Source organism: Lethenteron reissneri, chromosome 16 (assembly GCF_015708825.2).
Source record: "Lethenteron reissneri isolate LAM-NWPU_2019-01 chromosome 16, ASM1570882v1, whole genome shotgun sequence".
Taxonomy (NCBI): Eukaryota; Metazoa; Chordata; class Hyperoartia; order Petromyzontiformes; family Petromyzontidae; genus Lethenteron; species Lethenteron reissneri.
Genome location: NC_083794.1, coordinates 11,105,723 through 11,130,616, shown reverse-complemented (window position 1 = coordinate 11,130,616; position 24,894 = coordinate 11,105,723). Strand labels below are relative to the sequence as shown.

The 24,894-nt window shown below is 45.6% G+C and overlaps 2 protein-coding genes across 7 annotated transcripts in view; one reads left to right on the top strand and one right to left on the bottom strand.

Annotated features, from left to right (window-relative positions):
* NEIL3 (nei like DNA glycosylase 3) overlaps positions 1-1,979 on the top strand; it is a 30,747-nt gene extending 28,768 nt beyond the window's left edge. For all 3 annotated transcript variants that reach the window (XM_061552381.1, XM_061552382.1, XM_061552383.1), the window contains exons 11-12: positions 170-338; positions 567-1,979. In XM_061552381.1, coding sequence (XP_061408365.1) covers positions 170-338; positions 567-749 — 352 coding nt within the window. In that variant the 3' untranslated portion in view covers positions 750-1,979. The remainder of the gene's footprint in view (positions 1-169; positions 339-566) is intronic.
* Positions 1,980-2,725: 746 nt separating this feature from the next.
* Positions 2,726-23,003, bottom strand: CEP44 (centrosomal protein 44). Of its 4 annotated transcripts, none has more exons than XM_061552392.1 (12): positions 22,841-23,002; positions 18,314-18,478; positions 16,736-16,883; positions 10,791-10,940; positions 9,482-9,616; positions 8,362-8,472; positions 7,840-7,953; positions 6,828-7,007; positions 5,383-5,494; positions 4,743-4,894; positions 4,022-4,077; positions 2,726-3,898 (listed from the first exon to the last, which is right to left on the bottom strand). In XM_061552392.1, exons 2-12 carry the CDS (start codon positions 18,400-18,402, stop codon positions 3,850-3,852), a joined length of 1,296 nt encoding a protein of 431 aa, XP_061408376.1. In that variant the 5' UTR covers positions 18,403-18,478; positions 22,841-23,002; the 3' UTR covers positions 2,726-3,849. The 4 variants fall into 4 exon arrangements, with proteins under 4 accessions (XP_061408376.1, XP_061408378.1, XP_061408375.1 ...); XM_061552394.1 differs by lacking the exon at positions 16,736-16,883 and adding an exon at positions 16,975-17,111 and having other exon boundaries at positions 18,314-18,404; positions 22,841-23,001; XM_061552391.1 differs by having other exon boundaries at positions 18,314-18,404; positions 22,841-23,001.
* Between the last annotated feature and the right edge of the window lie 1,891 nt (positions 23,004-24,894).

Sequence of the window (24,894 nt, the reverse complement as noted above, 5' to 3'; positions counted from 1 at the left end):
TAACATCTCATAGCCACCGTGGGTCCAGCTTTGAATAGGCCAAAATACCCCGTAGCTGCTTACAGTGGAGGGCGCTTCCGTCACCTGGGGTGTGAGCAAGCAATTTGAGGGCTGTACCTTTCGCCTTCCTAGAGCATCAATTCTAAGCCACCGCGCGTTTTCCTGGCAGTGAAATCCCCGATGCGAGCGGGGCAGCGGCGCGAGATGGCACCGTGGCACGCTGCAGGGGCCACGACCGCCCATGCGCGCTGCGCGTCGTGCAGAAAGCCGGGCCCAACAGGGGCCGGCACTTCCACGCCTGCGCCCTCCCGCAGAAGCAGCAGTGCCAGCACTTCGAGGTGAGCCACTTCTGGCCGAGCTGCGGGAGATCTCGCGCTCCGCCGCTGACAGCTCAACCTGGCTGTCGTCTTTAATGGGGGTTGCTGGTGGTGTGATCTGTGTGTGGTTGTGTATGTGTCTGTAGGGCCACTCACCCCCTCGTGTGCCATTCTGGACTTCAATGGTGCTAACAGCACTTGACCCAAATGTACATTAACACTATATGGGTGATCTTTGTCTTTGTGCAGTGGGCCGACCTGCACTTCCCAGAGTGCGATCACGGCCTGCGCTGCGTCATGCGCACCGTCCTCAAGCTGGGCCCCAACAACGGACGCAACTTCTACGCCTGCGCGCAGGGGCGCGACCGCCAATGCGCATTCTTCCAGTGGGCGGACGGGGCACCTGGCGCACACACCTTGCCCGGCTGCTAAAAGGGTTTGTCTCCGAGCAGTCCAGAATTACCTGGCAATAGGGCACCACGGTGGCGAGATGCTCACAACCTCAGGAGGTCGTGGTTTCGATCTCAACCCCGACGCCTGTAGATTTAGAGTTTGCGTGTTCTCTCTGTGGTCGCGTCGATTTTTCTCCGGGACTTCCAGTTTTTCCCTGCCACATGTAGTAACATGCGCTTAGAGTATTCGGCTATAAATGTCCACATAAGCCCCTTCGTCGAGATATAATGTGGCCAGGTTGCTTCTGAAAAAGAGCTATATTTCGCTCAGTGGACCTTACCTAGACAAACATTTTTTTATATACATGCACAGTCATGTTATCAATTCACTGCCGGACGGGGGCTTCCCTGTGCCGTGGAGCTCGTGAGGGTTACCGTTTTATACGGAGTACAGGGCGTACTTTGTTTTCCATCCTGTATTTTACATGTTTGGGTGTGTGCCTTTGAATCCAGTGTGCTTGTCCAGAATTGTCTAGACCCCAGGCACACATGTGGGATGCGTCTCTCCGAAGCGTATTATAATCTTGAGTACAGTATTTGACCACGCTTCACTACTCTGGTTAGTGCGGGTTTGCGACGGTGCGTAGCGCGGCAAGTCATCGTTTATCGCGGTAGATGCATTCCCGAAAAGTTCCGTGTTAAGCGAAAATATCCCCATAATGCAACAATAAATATTTGCCCAGATACGATGTACGCAGTCAGATGCTGTCATTACGGTGCGCGTTCAGTGTTGCGCGAAACGTGTTCGCGAATTAATGGCGTAAGAGCGAAAATGCGTTGCGTTCACTCATTTAGCAAGGATTTACCTGCGGTATAGTACCATGGATTTGACTGCACTGCCCCCTGTTGACAGTATAAAATGTAAGGACTGAAAAGACCAGTTGGGATGATGGATACACGAGTGCAGCTCAGTTACAAATGGACTCCCGGTTTTTATGAAAATTCACCGCATCTCGGGTAACACCGCCACCCTCCTTCCCAACTAACAGATCCCCTGATGAATGGTACATTCCTAAAGACGCAGTCACCTTGAAGCCCTGGGGAGTGTCAAGCACCGCGATGCAAGGCTAATTTGAAGTGAGCAGTCTAATCGACCCATTTGTTTTATTTTGAGCAAAGTTGTGTTGTCTGGCATTGCTCAGTGTTGCCTGTGGCAGCACTATAGAGCCGTGTTTTATTCTTTCGAGTTGCTTTTTGTAATACCCGCTTGACTCTACGCTGTTGCTGTTAGACGTGCTGTTTATACGACCTGCCTCTTGGAGAATGAGTTATGAATTCACTTTTGATGCTCGATCTTGCCATATTACATCCGATGCCCACGGCAAACTAAATTTGTACACCCAGCCACGGCGCGCACTCATGCCTCTTGTTTTACATTCCGTAATGGAGGTTTTCCTGAACGTTTGTAATCTGAGAAAAATGTTCCAATTGCAATTGGCTCCCATTGATACAGAATGCTGACGCATCCTGTGCGCAGTTTCCCAGCGGTCGGCGCAAATTTGGAGCTCATGCGACCGATTATTTTTCTCCCAGTTGGACGCATGGGGCAGTATTAAACCACAGCATCATAAATTATGGTAAAAGCACAGCCCTGTAATTATTTGCTCATGCCACTGTTGGTGGAAGCGCTTACAATAGAAAGCTCTAGAAAGCCTCCTTTGTGGATACTTAGACCCATTCTTTCACGCAGGCAAAACTTCTTGGAAGAGGTGAGAATATCCACACTTTACCCCGCCACATTGGCTGTGGTGTACCCATTTATATTGCTGTGTGGAGAAACGTGGATTTAAGAAATTGGCTTATTGTTTCAGCTGCCACGCCGGGAGATCGAACCATTGACCTCTTGGTGGTTACAAGTCCAGTGTGCTGACCATTACACCACGGCAGCATCCAGCGTGTCAATCCATTTAAATGTGTGATAGCTTACTTTGTGTGTGTGTAAAACCAAGACGTGCATTAAATAAAACCGTTTATTTAAAGTCTCTTTACACATTGTAAAACGTTTTACACCCACCTCTGTCTCCAGGAGATGGGGGCTTAGTAAAGTCTTTCCACGAGGAAAAGCTGCTTAAAATAACACGAAGAATGAAGACGTCAGTAGAAAAGAGATTTTTTAAAAATATGTTTGTTTAGTTTACTTCTCATCGCCAAAAATATTGATAATTAATTTTGTTTCCCAGTCAACCCAGTAAAGCTTCTTGGATCATGTGCTTATTTTTTTTTGTTATAGAAGTCCCATTTATTTTTAAAGGAAAATTACAGACAGTTTTACTTTTGGCATTCAAGAGAGATGGGAGGTGTGACGGGCAAGTTAGGTTTGTTTTTCCAATTGTGAAATTCCCTTTGCGTACAGAAAATGGGGTTTTGGCTAAAGAAGCAAGGTGAGAAGCCAGCCAATCACAACTAATTGTAGAATCACACAAGATTCAGACCTGGGACACCAAAAACAAATGACTTATTTTCTTAAATGTCAAACTCGGGGGAGGAGTGGGGGGTTCCAAAACAACCCCGTAAATTCCCACGCATTCCTCCGGGGAGGTTTGATGAGAACGTGCGACGGGCCCGTCGCTCAGGAGACCGGAGGGACCCCTCCTGTGGTACAGCTGTGCCGCTAGACTTGGGTGCAGCTAGAGGCCACAGTGAGGAAGCCATTAGGGATAGGGCAATTTCCCGTCTTTGGCTGTGCTTGCTCCAGCACAGCAGTTGGCTCGCTGGTGTTTTCAAACAGTGATTATCCAAGTTACATATACCGTAGCGCTGTCTTCTCTCCTGGAGCGATGGCGATGTTATCCCTCTGGTTGTGGTTAAAGTGTCACGCACCTGCCAACATTTGACGTGAACGGATGTCAATGAAATCAACTCACGTGCCGACACGGGATTAATTGTTACATCATAGGATCGTGAGAGAGATGGCGATGGCTTGGCGAGACTTTCATCCACCAGTGCATTGATCGTGTCCGATGATGATAATGGTGTCGATGGAGGGACAAGCCTCGCGGAAGGCTCTGATAAAAGCAGCGCTATTCTTCTGTAGTAGAAGAGTGGGTGATGGCGGCTTCCTCGATATCGAGGTACAAGCCTCAGACTCCAAAAGTCCCGGATTTCAGCATCATCCTTGTCTCCTCCAGCCTGCTCAGACACCACACAACGATACGACGACCACTCTCCGTCACGTGTCACAAACATACCGACTTGCTTTGTAGGAAGCACGGCAAACATTTGAACAGACTGTCAAGGTTTGTCTCTACGTACATTCTTTCCAAGCGCTCCACTTGTGGTTTTGCTTTTTCCAACGACATTGAAAGTATCTGCAAACATACAACACTTAATTAACTTAACAATGGTTACTAAAGATGCGCGTTTATTTCTACTCAATAACTTCGTATCTTTCTTCTTATTCACGAATACAATCGGCACCAATCAACACATTTCAGTCTGAGTCATTCATCAGACGTTCTCACATCTCTGTTGCATTTAAATGTGTCGATTATCCCACCAGCTTCATTTTACAGTATGGTAACTTCATTATACCATTGGACATACTATTGGGCATAACATTGCAACAGCGACAGACATACTCTTGGGGAAAATGGAGAAACACAAATATGGATGAATCGAACAAACTAAACTAAAACTAAGCTTTAAGGCCTACTGAGCCATACAGCTTTTTTTTCAGAAGCGACCTGGCCACAAATGATAGCCCAATTAAGTGGCTTATCGCGTAGAAATTTATAGCAGACATACTCTAAACGCATGTTCCTAAATGGAGGGAAAAACCAGAGAATAATCCACGCAACCACAGGGAGAACACGCAAGCTCCAAATATACAGGCGTTGGGGTCGGAATCGAACCCAAGACCTCCTGTATACCGGGCGAGGTAGTTAACGTCTCGCCACCACGGCACTCTAAAATTCGACCAAAATTAAAACTCGTGATCGGAGATCACAGAGCAGCGGCGTGCCTATCTGCCCACCTGGTCATTGCTTTTGCGGAGCGGGTCCCGCTGCTCCCCGCTGCCCTGAGTGGGCACGAGTCCCTCCACGGGACACAGGGACGTGGACGGCTCCACCAGGACGGACACGGGCCCAGCGCCAGGCGGCACGGGGGACCCACGGTCTTCGAGCCCTGCCGGAAAACATGTATCCCACGACGGCAAGGCGTTCTCACAAGCCTCTCGGTAGGTTTGGCCCACGCGTCGGGCTTGGCGACATGCCAAGCACGGAGAGGGCCAAGAAAATAAAGAAATAACTTCTCGGAGAGGAGGACGGAGTAAGGGTGCTTTATGGACGCGATCGTCAAGAGTTTGTGTCGGGCTCTCGGGTCGGTTTCGTTGTCGGCAACGCAAAAACAAACCGCTCCTTGCGAGGGTTCAGTAACCTCCTTACCAAGGGCCCGTTTTTACCAAACTCCCATTTGAACATGTGAAACTAATTATCGCAACAGTACAAAAGCACTCTCGTTCCGATGCTGATTTTCAAAACCGTTTTGTTTTTTTCCTTTAATCACAAATCCAACTATATGGTAATTATAGTTGTATGGAAAGGACACATTCTACGTGCGTTTCAAGTTGTCTTCACTTTATTCCTACATTTGTGTGTAAAAAAAAAAGGCACCTGCAGAGAAGAGCTTGGACACTCGGGCAGTCCCAGGTGCGTCGCCACTGCTTGATGCACTGCCACGTGATGCATCGCCACGTGATGCATCACCACGTGATGTGCCGCGCGGCTGAAGAGTGAGGACAGGGGAGAGAGTCATCAAGGGTAGCACAGCCGGCCCATCCTCGCAGCGAAAAAACAACGACCACCGCAACCAGCAAGACCACTTAGCAGCTCTGGCTTGGGGCTTTGGCAGCCTGGGAGTTACCATTTCATAAAGATGTCATTGCTCTCGTAAGTGATGGTTCTTATTATTTTTTTGTTATTGTGTTTCTCATAACATTATTCATCAACGCCAGGTCCCCAGCGAGGACTCAATTGTGACGGATTTGGTCTAAATTCAGCAACGACACAGAACGAACGACGCCCAGAACACCCTGGTGCATACACGTGCAGCGCGCTGATTTATGATGTTTTTAAGTCATAGTGTATACTTGCGTGCCTATGGGTCTGCACGTATGCACATATGAGCAAGTTTCGTGCTTCTACAGCTGTAGCTCTGTGGAGGAGACTCAACAACGATGCTACTGGGCGGCTGGCAGTAGTGGCCGCCCTCCAGCAACAGCAAGAGACAGCGGAGCGACGTTCACTTAATAAGCAACACACCCGCCTGACAAAACTCATCAAGTTCGAATCGAGAGCGGTGCAGTCGTTGCGTCTGCTGGTCACGCGAATGTCAATCCACAACAACTCGGTGTTGACTTGTCGGCAAGCCTTCACCGCTCCACGTGGCTTCGGAGCGAGCCACGTGAAAAACTGGGGATCTCAGCGATGCAACTGCAAGTTGTAGGGTGGGTCCCGTTCACCGCTGAATCCCGGACCGCGCAAGCGGTTGGCGTTCATTTTATTTAAAAAGGCATAGTGCCGCTGTTTTTAAAGACATTGTACTCACCGCTGAGAACTGTAGCGACACGACCGCACCCTACGATAGCTGGCGGCAAACTGTGCCACATGCCCTCCCGCATGGCCTTGCGGGCGCCTCGGTATTGATAAAAGCTATTTTATGTATACATAGGTGTTTGCTTATTTAAGTGAATGTCGCTCCACTGTCACTTGTTTGATGCTGATGATGTACTCGTACGTCATTGGAACAGAAAAGGGTTCAACTACACCTTCATTAAGACCTGAACGAGAAAATGATTCATTGCACACATAATAGAAGGACTGGTACGAATTCATTGACAGAACTAACAAAAATAACAATTGCAACCGACTTGCACGAGCGTTGTTGAGAGTACGCGAGCGCCAGAGGTCGCAACCGGGTACCCGATACCCGTACCCTACCCGATACCCGGCTACCCGTACCCCGCCGGGTACGGGTACGGGTACCCGTTTGCGACCCTGGTGCGGCCGGGTACAGGTAAGGAATCAAAACCCGTTTGCGACCTCTGGCGAGCGCTCACCCCGGCCAGCAGCAGCACCGCCTGGTTCTCGAGCAGCGTCACGCGGCTCGCCAGGTTCTCCCACTCGCTGCGGTCCACCAGGATTGAGCCCTGCATGGCGAAGCTCAGCGCTGCCACGTTGGCGCACGTCTTGGCGTACTGCGCTTGCAGTTGCAACACCGTCGCTCGCAGCTCCGACATCTGTCGGGGGGGCAGTGTCGTCGATCGTGGTGGGGGCAGAATTGGTGGATTGCAAGCTGGCGTAACAATGTGAAAGTGCTGTAGCTTTTTAGTTAGTTTATTGTCCATCCCCGCATCTCTGATTAGCACAGTTGGCTATGCACATTGCAAAAGAAGTTCAACTTACATACGTATTTATGTTGTAAGTTGAACTACATACATATGCATGTTGAACTTCTTTCGCCCCAGGGAATTAAATGGGGCTCCCTTCCCAGTTTCCCCTCTCTTCGTATCCTGGCACCTAGGCCCCTCTGGACCCTGGACCCCTCTTGAAACTGCATCTCCCAACACACTCGATTGCTACACCACTGCTTGGTCGATTCACAGCGATGAGGTCAAAATTAGTGCCATTCAAAGGAGGACAAACAGGCAAGACCAACAAGGTGACAAGGGTGGCTCAGAGTTTCCGAGCACGGCACCTCTTGAGTTGAATTCAAATTTGGGTAGCCACCCGTGATTAAACCAGGCTCTCAAGTGTAGTGAATGATGGTCTTAATCTAGTCACCACTGATTGCACAAATGACCCATGACCATAAATGTATGTTGAACTTATTTCGCACCGTACGTATCAAAACGTAAATGTGGTTTTCCACTTAACGTGGCTAAAATCCAGCTATGAGAATTAAAAACAGTCCGTGATAGCCTAGATTTGTACCTACAAGATATATTCGGTCGTTTTTCTTCATCTTTCTTTAACGACAATGCACATTTAAAAAAAACTCAATCCCGGCCTGATATAAATTTGCGGGATCCTAAGATTCACTATCTGCGGCCTTGCATTGGCTCTGCTTACCTCCTGCAATAGCTGGTGATTAGTTGCATTGGTATCATCTTTCTTTCCTTCTGGACTGCTTTGTGGGGCATGGCTTGGCAACTCAAGCAAAACTTCTGCTTCTGGAAGAACCCCCTATAAAACAAAAACAAGAATTGCATTACTCATTAGATCGTGTTAAAAACGGTGTAGAGCAGTGGCATAGTTGCCACACAGATACGGTGACATTTAACACGCTGTAAACAAAAAAAGGCATGTCAATACAATGCTGGATGAAGGACTTATAACGTGCCGTTCATGGGCATTGTTTGACCGTACTTGACTAGGCCGGTCAGTGGGAGTTGATGAAGGGGAGCCGGGTGCACGTGCAGAACCACGCCTGACGTTAAAAACGGTTGGCACACAAACTCAGCTCGCAAAGTTCACAGCGTAGTGCGCCAATCTCTGCACCACCGCTCCCCCAATTGTACATATAACTGGGGAGGGGGGGAAGCTAAAACGACCAAAAGGACTTGAAAAAAAGAACACATCGGCTCACATTACCTGGCGCGGCGTGGGACACGAGCCCCGGGCCGCCTCCCCGTGCGGCCCACAATGCCTCTGCACCAGTGGCCTTGGCACATTTCCATTTCCTGCGCCCGCCACAACCAGGCCCTGCGGATTACACACGCGACATGCTAACGCCATTCGTGCGGCAAGCAGCGCCGCCACGCACAAGGTGGCCTCTCCTCAAGGGACCATTTCTCCTTGACGCGAAACATCACGGCTAATGAGATGCCTCGGTACCGTGCGGACCGTCACCTCTGGCCCTTCGGTTTTGCTCTCGGGTTTAGCCTGGAGTTTGTGCTCACTAAATGTTATGGCTATGATGACCGCGAGCGCACTGGCCAGCTGTAATTGCTCAGTGGTGAGCTACGCCAAGTGGCTTAATTACACTTTTTTTTTTCTTCTGAAATTAAGCTTCAGCACGACTCCCGTGCACGCACTTGTAAAACCTGACATTTCGCAGAGGTCAAACTTTTCAACAGCGCGTAGCAAGGGAGACTGTCTGCGTGCTGACTTAAAACAAAAGTCAGGGTAAAATAAGTGAACAAAAACAGATTAACCTTTAAACTCCAGTAAGTTTAACTCGGAACAATATTTTTGTAAAGAAATAAGTTGCGTATAAACATCTTGAGGTATGTTATTGAGCCGATATTTTTTTTAACTTCACTGATGAAGTGGCCCACATATAATTTTAATAGAATTCTTTAACCGTTTCACGTCTCTGTGCATTCACAGCAACAACGCTCGAAGCCCGGATATATTGGACCGATATAAATACGGAGTGGAAACTTATTTTATTTTTACGAATTCACCCACAATAAATACATTTTAAATCAAATTTAAGTAAAGTGTTTTTGAGATTGCATATGAATAACTCAGACCAGTCTTCAGCACAGCTACATTTTTTTTACATTGCTTATTCTCGTTTTGCTGCATATATTGTCTATACAGTACTGGATTATTTTTGCACGTTGTATTTGGTCTACGATCCCTTCCGTATTTTGCAATCATCTCAAAAACCCTTTTTGCTCTGGCGCCTTGAGATGTACTGCATGGGAGGTGCATTTTATAAATAATAAATGATGATGACGACGATGAGTGAGCCGTGCGTCCCCACCAGAGACTGCGGGTGATTGAACAACGGCTCGCACGGAGCACGATGGGGTCGCTGGGGAGGCGGCTGGCCGTCCACAGCCTCCGCCGCCAGTGAGCCTGCGGTCGCTGCTGGCTTTCGGGCGGAGGGAGTGCACTTCTGCGAGCACAGCGAGACACGGCGAAGCGTTCAGACGCCGCCAGCAGTGGTGGCCAGCTGACGAAAGCGTAAACACGAGAACCACTAAAGCGCGCTGAATTGTCGCCAGGATTAAAGATTACAATCCTCTGCCAATCTGCTGCGAGATGAAGACCTCCCCCCCACACCATTTCAGTCATGCGGGTTGTTTGGACCGTACGGACCAGTGCGGGTTTACGAGTGGTTCGGATACCGCTTGCCACCTACGCTTGCCGTAACCAGAAATCGATGTCACGTCGCTGGGTTAACAAAGCAGTGCGTTAACTACTATGCCGTCGCTCTACCCCGCGTTTTGTGAAGTCAAACATAATACGAACGAGTTAACAAGGCGGGCATTTTACACATAGTACGCCTTGTCAACCTTCCCCCAAGCACTTCCCTAACGGTCCAGACATTCCTTTTCGACCAACATACTTAAATAATGCATACATCAGATAATTAACATGATGGTCAAGCCAATAGTTCAAGTCTCGGGGCTCAAATTTAGTCAAATTATTCGCATGAACCAAATTAAATGTGATGGGTTTTTTTGTGTGGCAAGTGCAGCGACCCAGCTGACACCATCAACTCGTTACATTTGACAATCTGGTTTATTCACAGGCGCCTATCTGAATGAAAAACCGGGGATCTCAGCGATGCCAATTGTCGGCACTCTTTTGAGCCACCCAGGAACCTCGTGGGCGGACACAGGTTTAAAAAGGCGTCGACGATTGCTTCCGCTAGAAGGCGCTGCAGGGCTGCCGTGCGCCAGAGGTCGCAACCGGGTACCCGATACCCGTACCCTACCCGATACCCGGCTACCCGTACCCGGCCGGGTACGGGTACACGTTTGCGACCCTGGTGCGGCCGGGTACGGGTACGGGTAGGCCGTGAGTCACTGGTGAGTAACCATTTGTCACTCATTTCCCAACGTCTTGTCTCTTCTCACAATTCAAATTCCTAGAATCAACTCACCCGCGCCTACAACATGGCTTCATCCCAGAGGTCGCAATTGGGTACCCGTACCCTACCCGATACCCGGCCGGGTACAGGTAGCCGGGTATCGGGTAGGTTACGGGTACCCGTTTGCGACCCTGGTGCGGCCGGGTACGGGTAAGGAATCAAAACCCGTTTGCGACCTCTGCCGTGCGCTCACCTTGTGGGCGAGCTGTGTCAGCTCCTTGTGCTTGGTTCGCACGGCCTGCCCGATGTCACACAGCATCTGCATCTTGCGCTCGGCGAAGCCCAGCTGCAGGAACTGTGCCTTAGTGAGCACGGGCCGCACCTCGAACCTGTCCCTGAGCACCTACGTCATGCCACGAGAGCGACAGCAGCATCCGCGTCGGCAAACGTCAAAACGCACAAACGGGTAAAATAAAAAACCACAAAGACTCCGCATGTCTTTGATCCAAACGGATATATAATCTTTCGACTGGCATCTGTAGAACCTCTGAGTAACATTATTTGGGAAAATCATTGATCTATGAGGAGCTCTGGTCACCTCTTATTACATCCCAACTGACCTCGTGATCTTAGGGATCCCCAATGCTGTTTAATGTTTCTCTATAATTCAATTCTCTCCTGCTTCCTCTATTTCATGTTATGTTTAAACTCATCCCCCATCCACCCACCCCTACATCCGTTCCAAGTTTCTGGAAGAAACTTGGTTGATTTTATATTGATGCGCTGTGTTCAGTGCTTTTTTCTTTTATCAGAGAATAAAATTAAATTTACAAAAATAATTCGGGGATGCACATCTTCCCTTTTGGGATGTGACCGGAAGAGTATGGGAGTTTACAAATTGATGACTACCATATTATGGCATTCATTCACGTTATCTGTTTTTGTTTATTACATGTGTTTTGCGACCCCCTTGACTCTCTACTCTAGATTACGTCTGAAGCTAACGTGAAATACACCATCGTGCCATTTCAATGCAATGCCCACCCTGTGATGCCCTGGAATCATGACCCTTTCTACTTTTTTCTGAGCATTGTGCCAGAATGCTTTCTCACGAACACATTTCGATAAATATATTTTCAATAAACACCCATACGTTTCCACTCGAGATAATTATTACTATTATGCTGGTTCTACGGTGCTCATTTTATTGTTTAACTTAAACCTGAACGTTGTAATGTATGCACATAAATCGGAATAGCCCTGTTGTATTCCCAGGTAGATTTCGTACGGAATTTGGTTCTTAAGTGGTTAATGTAGTTGCTCCAATGTTTTGGAACAAACTGGTGGTGTCTTCTCTGGGGATCGCCACTTTGCCATCACTTTACTCTTTTAAACAGACATAATTGAGGCCGAAACAATACAAATGTGTGTAATTGTTTCATAAGATCGTTTGGTTATATTTACTTCACGCTTTTTTTTTCTTGGTTCTTTCGGTAAAGTCACGTAGAAGGGACGGCTGCTTGCGTTGTGGCCGAAACGTCGTGAGAATTATTTTATTATGTTTTATTTTTATTATTTTATTACTTCCCTTCTACGTGACTTTACCGAAAGAACCAAGAAGATGAATCCCTGCAGTCACGAACGCTTTAAATCGAAATTTACTTCACACTTTTAATATTTTATATCTTGTTTATTATAAACTCTTGCTGCCGTGTCTGTCTGCTGGCCGAGTCACCCTTAAAAAAGAGCTGCATAGCTCAATGGGTTATTTACTTGGATAATAAACTTCTGATTCTGGGTGCAAAGCACGTACGTAAGTTGAACTTCTTTCGCGCCGTACGTAGCCAACCGTGCTAATCGGGAGGTGCGGAACAGACGCATTGGCGCAAGCGTCACACTCGCACGCCACACATCAACGCGTCACTGGCGGAAACATACAAACGTCATTTCGACAGCGTGGCACACGGCAGAACAATCAGCAGAGCTCAACCAGTATTGAGAAAATCCAGCGGTTATGCATCTTTACGGAATTAAGACATGAATACTCCCAAACCCCACAGAAATATCAGAAACTACATTTATCCCCAAGGGATCTGCCGATGCAGGTGTACATGGCTGCTTCCCCTTGTACGGTCATAGATTACTTACATTGACGTCTGCATGAAACCAGATTCTCTTTCTTTGGGTAGCAAGCTCTCTGCATCACGACTTTGCACGTTTAGCACAAGAACGTCAAAGCAATTAACCACAACAACTTCATTAATGCAGGAGTACAATGCAAACGCCACTAAGAAGCATTGTTAATGTAATCACGGTTGCTGACTTAACCAAATGTGTCATAAACTTACCATAATGGGGTGAATAGAGTGCAGAATTTAAAAAAAGTTTTCCCCCCCTAACTGAAACAAAACATCATCAGCCATGACCATTCCACTGCTGGATTAAGGCCTTCCCAAGCCATCGATCAAGGTCCTGGGATTTAACAATTCATCCTGCACCTGCAGGTGAACTTATTTGATCGCTCCATCGTATCATATAGTCTCCTCTCGTCTTCTCTAGTCATCATGACTTATATAATAATCCAGTGGCACCCAATTTACGTAACGTTATTAGGGTAAAATAGCCTCACATAGAGACCCATCGCGCGCTTTCAAGTGCGCTTCTGCGGCCATCTGGAACGCTCTTCCTTCCGATATTAGGAAGCCACTGGAGCTATGCACTTTTAAATCTCGATTGAAAACTCATTTCTTGAGAACTGCTTTTTGTGTTTAGTTTGTTATCCTTCCCCTGCACCTCCGATTAGCACGGTTGGCTACGTACGGTGCGAAAGAAGTTCAACATTCAAATTTACACGACGCCGCATCACTGTGGGTTTGTGATCTGGTGCCCAATTAAGGTACTGTCTCACACACGGGGAAGTACCGATTGCTCGCGTAAAAATCATCATAACGTTCACAGCTTAGCAGGGGTCAACGCGCGAATCATCGGCACGCGGCTTGCGAATTCGCACGGCACACGGGCGAAAGTGACAAAACCTTCAAACAGTATTTAAAGCCGCTTCCACTTACGACAGTGCGTGCTGCATGGCGTGTGCCGTACAAAAACGATCCCTTCTGCAATCTCTGATTGCGGTTTTTTTACTTCCCCTCCCACGTGGTTTTAATTTGAATTTGTCATTGCCATGCAGGGTTGCATGACTAATGGTCGCAGTCCTGCGCTCCACTTTGCAGCCAGGCTCATTACCCACAATTTGTTTCCCTTCCCATTAAATGCCTCGTTACTCCGCTCAGGGAAAAAAAAAAAAAAAAATCGGCTCAGACTGCATCGCCGGCGACTGCCGCTGCTAAACGCCGTGTCGCGGCTGAGGGACGTTTTGGCGAGTTGCCGTTTTCTTGTTTTAAAACTTTTTGCCGATTTTTTCCACCACAACCGCCACGGTGGCTCTCCCACTGCCTTTCTCCTCCCCTCGCTCGCTCCCTGCAGTTTGAGGCTCTGATTCATTACAGAGACTAAAGCTTCTGATCTTGGCAATTTTGACAATAGTATTTCCTGCAGCAATCGTGGCATTTGCAGCAAAGCGAAGAGACATTTATTCGGGACAACAGGCTACAGGTAGGCATAGGCAGGCCTTATTCATTATAATGGCACAAGATGTCTTACCCTGCTTGCTCCACATCACGTTTGACAGCAGTGGTTCCCAACCTTTTTGGACCCGCAGACCACCATGCAGTAAAACAAAATGCAGCGTTTTGTGAAAAAATGGACTACCAGCAGCACACGAACTACAGGTTGGGAACCTGCAGCACATTCCCGCATGTCCGTGAATTCCAATGCCGTTCGTTTACAATAACGCAGACATTTCGAATAACGCTTAAATACAATTTATGAAACCTATACTCGGGAGAAGCTTTAGCACTGCTATCGGTTTCGAAATTAATAGAAAAATATGTTGCTTTCAGGATTAATTTGTAATTAATACCATTCTCATTACTTAGAAAAATTTAATATTTATAAAAGTCACATTCAGAGCTAAAAATGCCTGGCTTAGGACAAGTGAGATTTTGCTGTAGACGACCTTAAAGATTATTTAAAATTGCAGTACCTATTATCAATAATGCTGTTCTCGTGTAATATCCATTTAAAGGCCCACTTTCCAAATGACCTTTTTTTCCAAAGCCGTGCTATATATACGGTCTTAAAGTACTGTAATGAAGGCCTGCAGGACCGCAGCACAGGCAAATAATCTACACGGGCTCGTAGCGTTGACCGCCCCCGCCTAACCTAACTGCCATAATGAGGGCGTGACCCCGGTGCCAAACAGCCCGCAATTACACAAAGTCGGTGGGGGAAACGTCAAATACAATTTCTGCCAAACGGAATGACAAATCTCCACAGCCTCTTCTCAGCTCCCCCCTCCTTTCCTCCTCCTCCTCGCCCCCCCCCCCCCCGCCGCCTTTCTCGCAACCCGGGGACAGTGCTGCTCGAAAACAACCGGTCCATTTCAGCAGCGCAATTTTGGGCAAAGCTCAAACGCGGCACGATCCATTTAGCGACGCCGTTGCTTTTTTCTCCGCGGGAACTCTATCACGGTCTTACGAGCGGCACGCACCGAGTTTCGTGAACGAAGAGGTGCGCGGTGCGAGAGGTTCGCGTCAGTGTCTCGCGCACGGGCAGACGAGCGCCCAGGATTATTTTTACCGCGTCTTAACGAAGGGCCCAGCTGTTGTGTTCGTCTTCGATAAAAATGACTTCTCGGCACTTTGAAATTAACCCGTGCAGCTTGTGCGTAAATTATACATCTGTGCAGTTACGTATGATTTACCATATTTTGGGAAAATGTTGTCACAAAATTTGCTACTGTACTAATGATTGGTAATAATGATATGGTATATACACTTTGCAGTTATATTCATTATTAGTTGTACAACAGTAATTTTTCTATACATTTAAGTACTGGACCAATAGCACCATCCCAAAATATGGCATGGTAACAGTGGTCTTCCCAACATTTACCGTAACGGCAGCAATATTAAATTCCATGATAAATGTTACTATAAATACAAACACTGCAACTTAATACTGTGCCAGTAACTTGAATTGCATTGAACATGATTGTAAAATGTTGTCAACTAATTTCTAAAATAATAGCGCTGTGATCAAAATTGCCGTTTATTATTTCTAAGAGGCAATTTCATTTCACCCAACAGCCATCTGCAAAAAAATGTATTTTGGTATATTGTCATGACTAGAATCTTCAGGCGCAGAGCCACACAATCCACGTCCAGAAAAAGACCTAAGGAAAATCAAAAGAAACGCGAGTCGGTACAAGAAGGACGTCACCGACGCAGAACAGGCGACATGCAGACAGCCATCTCAAGACCCAGCCAGAGCCCAGTGCAGATGGAAGGATGATATGCTCCGCATGCAGACAGAAAAACACAATGAGACCCAAGCACAGAAACACACAGACACCGACAGAAAGACAAACACGGAGATGGACACAGGGACCGACAAGCATGGACAGAGACAAAGAGCAAGGCAACTACGGAGAGAGAAAATTCAACAGACACAGAGATGAGAGAAGTAATGCAATGATTCACCTCCCTAGAGATTTGATTAATTTTCATAATTCAGGGTCATGATTTGATTCAACAATCAATTATTTTTGTCTCATGTTTTTAAAACTCATTTGTATCGTTTATTATTTGTTCTATGTTCATTCTCAGGCATATGATTTATGTCTAATAGCGAGAAGGGGAGAATCAAAAAGACATACAAACATAGAGGCAAACAAAACGAGAAGGAGACAGACACAGAGAGAGAGATTACAGGGAAAGACATATGAAAATAAACAAAGAGAAACAGAAAAAGACATCAGGTGAGACAGACACCGACAGACATGCTCGGTGGACTTTAAGGCCACGTGAAATGTCGAAGGCCCGCTGGCAGGAGGTTACGAAACAGGCCCAGGTGCCATGAATCGACTGACTGAGATGACTGGCAGATGCATCAACCGTGCTCCCCTACTGTGCCAACTTTCTGCGTTTTTATCCGCCCGGCGTTCTGCTTGGAGGACACGCAGAGAAAGAAGCGAACGACGCCTTGTGTACGTTCGCACGCTGCAATCGCGTAGGTGGACGCAGTGCAGAGTGCACGATCTCAGGTGGACCTTGGCTCTCGGCTCCGGGCCCTACCCACCCTGTAGACGGCTTCCACGAAGCGCAGGTCGCTCTTGGCTGCGAGTTCCACGCCCCACTCAGCTAGACACTCGGCGACGGGGAGAGAGTATTCTGTGAACGTGTGGTGCAGCAGCGGCAGCAGCGCCTTGGCGTCACCGGTGAGGAGCCTGCACGCAGCGGCAAAGCGTACCGGCAAACGCAGCGTGAAAAAAATATACCACAAACGCACCGAGAACACAAACGCACAAATTAACTTACTGTGAACCGAGGCTTTGTCTCAGCCAGGTTTGTCCGAGTCGGCGACCGACAGAAAAGGCTCCTGGACTCGGCACACCACATCCAGTACACCTCTCACTTTGGGTGTGGGCAGCTATTCACATGCCGCCTACTCCAATCTACCAGCGACCGAGAAAATAATCGGTGAGAAATCGTGCCCTATTGCGTACACACCATGAGGGACGGAACACAATAAACTGCCCTGCTCTGCAACATTAACAATAATAAGTCCGATTTATAATACACGCAAACTTCATGCAGTGAGTCACAACACAAGTCAGGAGCGTGATACTGTGTTCTGTTGTGTTTTTGTAATTTGTGTAAAAAACAACCGAAATAAAAACTCAAGGATTATTTTTATCTTGTAGATATGTACCCAATCTGAACACAGATGTGTATCCATCCGAAACGTCGTGATTTATTATTTTATTTCCATACTTATTTCTAGTATTTTTTTTACCTACGTGACTTTACCGAAAAAACCTAAGAGTATGTGCGCCATAGGCTGTCTAACATGATTGTTTGAAGATTGTTAATCTGGTAATTTGATAGCAAAGAATATGAAATCACAATGTCACATTGGTGATGTAACTATAGTGAATTTATATAAATAAAAGCGGGAGTGATGCCACTTTGACAAATACAATGTGTATCACCGGCACTTTACATCATTTACCTCGTGAACAAAGCTTCATACTTGTGTCAGGGCAACCAGGAATGCACAGATTAGAGACTTATCTACAGATAAGACATTTTTGGGGGGGGGGGGGGGGTTGTATCTGCCTTTAAACATTTACAATTCATTACCTTTAAATTCCATACATTTTTTGCTGAATTTCGATTGATAATTGTTAGATTACATTTTTTTTAAGTAGAATTTTCTTAAACATTATTTACATAAACACTTGGGCAACGGTCAGCAATATTATACCGACATCAATATTAACACTGACTTATAAAATATCTGCAGTAAAATAATACGGGCAATAGCCCTCCATTACTCAGAGCACAGACATTAATAACACACACACCAAACTCAAATAACAATATGATGTGTCATCTAACGGCTCGGATGTATGGACCTTTCCGTCCAGCATGCCACGGGCCAGTGTTTACTCAAAAAGTCAATCCCTAGCTCTCATTCCTGACATCGAATCTATCGTCACTCTGCCAGAGGGCCCAACAGAGGAGATAAGGCAGCATGGAGGCTCAGGCAGGGCCCGGGTTTGGAAGGACGGCAGGGTGGGGGGCGATGCAGCTGCCCTGCGTTCCGCCGCTCAAAACAACCGCTAAAGAAAACCAAACTCTCGCCCGTGCTCACCCCTCGTAGTCCACCTCGTGTGGGTAGCGCAGCAGCCGGACTTCCATCTGCACGCGGCGCAGACTGCCCTTGATGTCGCCGGTCGTCATCGCTGGGCGGCAAAAGGCAGGCGCCAACGCACGCTCACATTTAGTTCACTCTTGAGCCGCGTAAATCACTTGAGAGCTGTGGAATGCACATGTATTAATTTTCTGCTGCCTCTTTGTTCTTTCTGAAAACCCTTGCCGATGTGTTTGGGACCCTTGCCGTCTGCCTCCTGTAAAACTTTTCAGATCCAATGTATATAAACCGTTGTCCAGACCTCTAATAGTGGCCATTCTGTTTACGGGCTGTGTGTAATATTTCTCAGAAAATTCACAGCACACATCTTTGAGATATTTTGGAGCTGCAATCGATGTGAAAAACCTTACCTCGAGCCAGCGCGCGTTTAACGTGTTGCGCTCGTTATTGAGACAATTTAGTGCAATACTGTACGAAAAAGGTATAATTTAGTACAATTGTAGTCCTATTTTAAACAAATCAATGCTGCAGGCGTTATAGCCTAAAATCCTTCAAATCATCCTGCTTGGATCCTTGTTATTGCAAATGTGATGATGGAGAGGGTGTTTTGTTTCAGACATCTCTACGCTAATGCGTGCTCTGACAATTTAACTGCTCTGATAATTTACAGGGGCACTTAAAACATATTCTCTGAAAGTTGCTGCGGTCAAATGCTACGCAGGAGGCATCTTTTGTGCTCCTAAAACCCACTGAAGCGCTTAACTGTTGCACTGTTGAGTCATTGTATATTTTGGACTGAATTCATCACAGCTTTTGCTGGAAGGGGAGCCCCACAGACTACAGCGCAAATCATCAGTGAAAATAACAAAGAGAGTATTTGGGATAATCCACTAACAAACCCATATTTCAAAAGATAAAAAAGTTATGATACAAATCTTCATATTTACATACATTCACATTTATTGACTGACTGCATTGTGTGATTCTCCAAACAAAAATAACCTGAGCACAACTTAGCTTGATAGATTGCCTTTAATAAAAACAAGGTAAAAGTGTGCTGAGATCAGAAATATATTTTTAAAGAAGATATGGGTAAAAAAAGATGTACATCTTGCAACAAACAGCTCTTCAAGTGCAAACTATGAACAACACAGACATTAAACATAGACTACAGGTATTATACAATAAAATAGAACACACAAATTGAAAGCAAGTATTCACATTCAGACAAAATAACACTAGATTATGGAGTAAATAAATACATACTCTTTGGTTCTTTCGGTAAAGTCACGTAGGTAGAAAAATAAAATAAAAAGTATGGATTCTTGCAGTCACGAAAGCTTCAAATAAAGATTAAATAAATAAAAGTAAAAATAACTACATTTATTTATTTTTAATACATGTTACATTAAAAAAAGTAAAAAATGTGATACAAGTTTATAACCTAAATATGAACTTTTTATTTATGAGGTAGCAGTTAAATACATGTAAAAATAATGTTACCTTTTCATGTATATTGTCTTCCCTGCTGACCATCTTATTAATGCTGCGTCCTGCCATCAATAAGCCTAAATTAATCATTTGCATAATCTGTGCATGAATTGGAGATAGAGTCATGCAAAATGATCATGAAAAAAAATCAGTTTTTAAATCGATGAATAACTACATTGTTGAGGTGTGTGCATGAGTTGACTTGATAAAATAGTAATCTGTTCAATATGCCAATGCAGATCTCGCAGTGAGAATAGCCTTGAGAGTCAGCCAGGCTTTCCTGACATAAAACATATACATGCACAGAATGATCTATTTAATTACTCCTATTGTTGCTTGAGTAAATATGTTAGTATAACAAATCAAAAGTAAAAAAAAGTATTTCATCGAAAAAAATTAACACACCCCCCCCCCTCGCTTTGTTTACACAACAAGATGTACTCACAACATAATCAATTCCAGTCACCCATTAGTTCAATTGTCTCATTATTACTACTATTATGGTCACTGTTCTTATGAACGGCATGCCTGGATACCTCTGCCAACCAACAGCAAGGATTGCCTATGTTCCCTTATGCACACAGCATTCGACAACCGTACAGCCCAGTGTTCTTCACCAATTTTCAGAACGGGGGGAGCCACTGTCACCGATAAGTCGTCGCCAGTGTAAGGGCCGCCACACCGCCAGTGCAAGGGTTGGTTTCACTACATTTGTGCATTGTCGGGGGCCCAGAAGCCGCAACCGGGTACCCGATACCCGTACCCTACCCGATACCTGGCTACCCGGCCGGGTACGGGTACCCATTTGCGACCCTGGTGCGGCTGGGTACGGGTAGGCCGTGAGTCACTGGTGAGTAACCGTTTGTCACTCATTTCGGGTAGGGTACGGGTACGGGTAGGGAACGGGTACCTGTACGCGGCCGGGTACGGGTACCCATTTGCGACCCTGGTGCGGCCGGGTACGGGTAAGGAATCAAAACCCGTTTGCGACCTCTGCGGGGGCCGCACTTAAGGCCACCAGGGGGCCGCCAGTTGCCCGCGGGCCTTGCAATGAAGATCACTGGTAGAGTGGGACACGACATTGGTCCTCTTCCTTCTTTCCTCACACTGCTCGACCGTGGAGCTCCCCTTCCCGTCACCTCATTCCCAAAGTTCCTCTAATCCTGAAATGTGTGTTTGGCTGCTTTGCGGCCTAGGCCTTTGGGTCTGTTCCATGGATCTTACTTTTTTTAAACGACCAGTTTTGGCTTTTCTGAGATATGAATACTGCTCGGTTACCAAATGTTATGGGCAATACGGACAACAAAGAAAAGGGGCCACACAAACAAGAAGGGCAGGTGGTGCATGAAGTATGAGACAGAGAGAGAGGCCGTCAAAAGGGCTGAGCACTATTTCCGGAAGTTGTCACATTTTGGTCATATGTCAGTCATAAGTTAGTCACGTGTGGTCACAACTTCGTTACATGTGAGCTGTCAATTAAGTCACATGCTGGTCGCCTTTTATTCATGTGGTGATTATAAATGAGCCGTAGACTGATTAAATGTTAGTCCCAATTGTGTTCCTTTTCAACGTTGGCGTTGATGGCGACCCACCTCGTCCACACCTTCGAAGCTAAGCAGAGTTGAGCCCTGGTTAGAAACTTTCGAAGAGACTGCGAGGTGACCACGAGATGGGAATGCAGCAACGGATTCTTGAATTAATCTGTGCGGACCTTTTGAGTGTTACCCCCTATCTGGTCCAACACCATGTGAGACTAGGCTCTCAAGAAAGCTGTCTCGGGTGTGGACCAATCAACTTCAAGGACAATGCATACATTATCAGAGTTCTGTTTTTTGTTTGCATTACGACTGCAGGTATTGTGGTCTATGCAAACATGACTCCTTGTAAAAAAGGTGTCATTTTGTTGCCAGATAGAAGGGTAAAAAAACAATTATCATATTTTGCTACTGGCAAATGAGGTTCCAATTGTGTAAATGCTTACCCCGAGCTCTCGTACTCTGATGGTGAATTGTCCTTGAGTTGTACGCCTTTTGGCGTCATCTGGTCCAACACCATGTGAGACCAGGCTCTAAGGAAAGCTGTCTCGGGTGTGGACCAATCAACTTCAAGGACAGTTCATACATCATCAGAGTTGTGTTTTGTTTGCATTATGACTGCAGGTATTGTGGTCTATGCAAACATGACTCCTTGTAAAAAAGGTGTCAGTCTTGTTGCCAGATAGAAGGGTAAAAAACAATTATCACGTGGTTATTGTTTGCAACACAGCGCCTGGACACAGCTACCGCGTCCCCCAACACCCCCCAAATAACGTCAAGGAGACGGTAACAAACAGCACTGTCGAGTTACTCTTAGGTTTTTTCGGTAAAGTCACGTAGGAAAAAAATAGATAATAGAAATATTAAATAATATTTTATTTAAATTATTATTTCTAATATTTTTTTGTATTTTTTTAAATGATTATTTTATTTCTATTATTATTTCTATTATTTGTATTATTTATTTTTATTATTTATTTTTCCCTACGTGACTTTACCGAAAAAAACCTAATAGTATGAATCCTTACAGTCACGAAAGCTTCAAATCTAGAAGCACTGTCGAGATCGCAGTACTGTGCTGCGTACTGCACGAGTGGTCGGCTGAATGGGCACAAGGTTATACGGTTACACCTGATGACGGAGGCTTGTGTTGGCTTTCAAAACGTTGTGATTTAATACATTTAATTTTTTTAACCTGCGTGACTTTACCGAAAAAACCAAAGAATCCTTGCTGTCACGAAAACTTCAAATCTAGAATTAGGTTATCAGAGGTTTAGGAAACGAGACGACGGGGGGAGGGGGAGAGTATAGACGGCAAAGAAACGTGTATGTCTTATTAATATAATTAAAACATCGTTATAAGAAACTTCAAATCTATAATAATCGTTATAAACTTCGCTCGACGCATCGTGCGTTACCACGGTAACCAGGCGGGACTGCCTCTCCCGCATCGCTGCATACATCGTAGCCAAGCGGGGCTGGGGAGCAGAACGCACCGTACCTCGAGTGCGGACGACGAAGACGACGCTGAGGAGGACGACACCGAGCCAAGAGGAGGACGATGAGGAGGGAGATTGAAGCGGCGGCGGCTGCGGCCTTCACTGCCGCCAATTCAAAGGTGGCGCCCGCGCGTACCGCCGCCCCCCAACAACAACAAGACCCCCTCCCATTGGTCAGTTTGACCGTGACGTCACCGCCAAACCTGCGTTCCCATTGGTCAATAGCCGTTCGCTCGCGTGGCCGTTGGAGCGAGTCGCGGGGTCGGTAAGGCGCGGAGTGGAGTACGCGATGACGGAGCCCGGAGTCGTCGTTGCGGTGACGAACGGAGCCGGAGTCTGCGGTGACCGCGACTACGGAGTGGAGTCCGCGATGACGGAGCCCGGAGTCGTCGTTTCGGTGACGAACGGAGCCGGAGTCTGCGGTGACCGCGACTACGGAGTGGAGTCCGCGACGACGGAGCCGGAGTCGTCGTTCGGGTCACCGCGAAGCGCTTTCTCAATTGAACGAAAATAATGGTTCGGGTCAAAATTTAAAATTGTATTTAAAACTTTCGTGGCATGCAGGAATTTATATTCGTGTCGCGATCGAAACGTCGTGATGTTTTAATTCACTTTATGTTTTATTATTCTTGGTTCTTTCGGTAAAGTCACGTAGAAGGGAAATAATAAAATAATATAAATATAAACAATAAAAAAATGTATTTGTATTATTTTATTGTTATTATTTTTCTATCAACGTGACTTTACCGAAATAACCATAGACTATGGTTCGGGTTCAGTTTAACGCGTTGTAATTAGAGGGCTTTCGCGACCAATATTTACTCGTAATGTGGCTTTTATGGGTTAGAATAATATAAACGCGTCGTTAAACCCTCCACCACCCGACACCGCCAATTAGTAATGGTTAGTCGCGTGAACTGCTGCTGTGTTCGCAGCGGGGCACAATTAATAACAAAACTTAACAAGTTCGTCAATAACACCGTGGCTGTTAAAGGATATGCACATGGCGACGTTTCAGGCAACATTTGTTATCATGTTACAGTGTATTATCCATTTTTTTTTATTATTAAAAACGATAGTCGAATATAAGTGTTAACATTTTTTTAAGCACCCTGTGTGTGTGTATACACATCATATAAATAATGTAATCACGCAATATTTTATTGCATCTAAATTCGTTTTTTTTTAAGTGGATTTGCAAAGGGACTGAACATTTACGGAATACATTTTTACTGCACATTGACAGCGATGTAAAAAAAAAGTCAAGATTGAAAACTAGTTTCTTTAGAGCTGCTTTTTATGTTGATAAACATAATACATATTCATCTTCTTGGTTCTTTCGGTAAAGTCACGTAGAAGGGAAGTAATAAAATAATAAAAATAAAACATAGTACAATAATTCTCACGACGTTTCGGCCACAACACAAGCAGCCGTCCTCAGGTGAAGACCTTTTAGACGCTGTCGCCTCGACAGACCTGGTCTTCACCTGAGGACGGCTGCTTGTGTTGTGGCCGAAACGTCGTGAGAATTATTTTATTATGTTTTATTTTAATTATTTTATTACTTCCCTTCTACGTGACTTTACCGAAAGAACCAAGAAGATTAATCCCTGCAGTCACGAAAGCTTTAAATCGAAATATAATAAATATTAATCAGATTCCACCAGATATTTAGTAAATCTAAATTACCATTGCTCAGATATTTAGTAAATATAAATCACTTTTCCTTTTAAAATCTATTTGGATTTACACTATTTTTTTAGGCTATATAACTCATCATTTGGCATGCTATTACTAAATCCAACACATTTTAACTGTTGCTTTTGTTACCATGTACTTATTTTTTTGTTAATTTATTCAATACTTTTTATTCAAAGTTGTAGTGCTTAAAATATATTCAATTATATCACGTGTCACTTTGTTTCCATACTTTTTAAAGTAACAATGGGTCACATTTTTTACAGTGTATAGTTCAATCTTGTTTGGAAGCTTTCGTGATTGCAATAATCTATACTTTCTGGTTCTTTCAGCAAAGTCACGTAAATATAAAAAAATA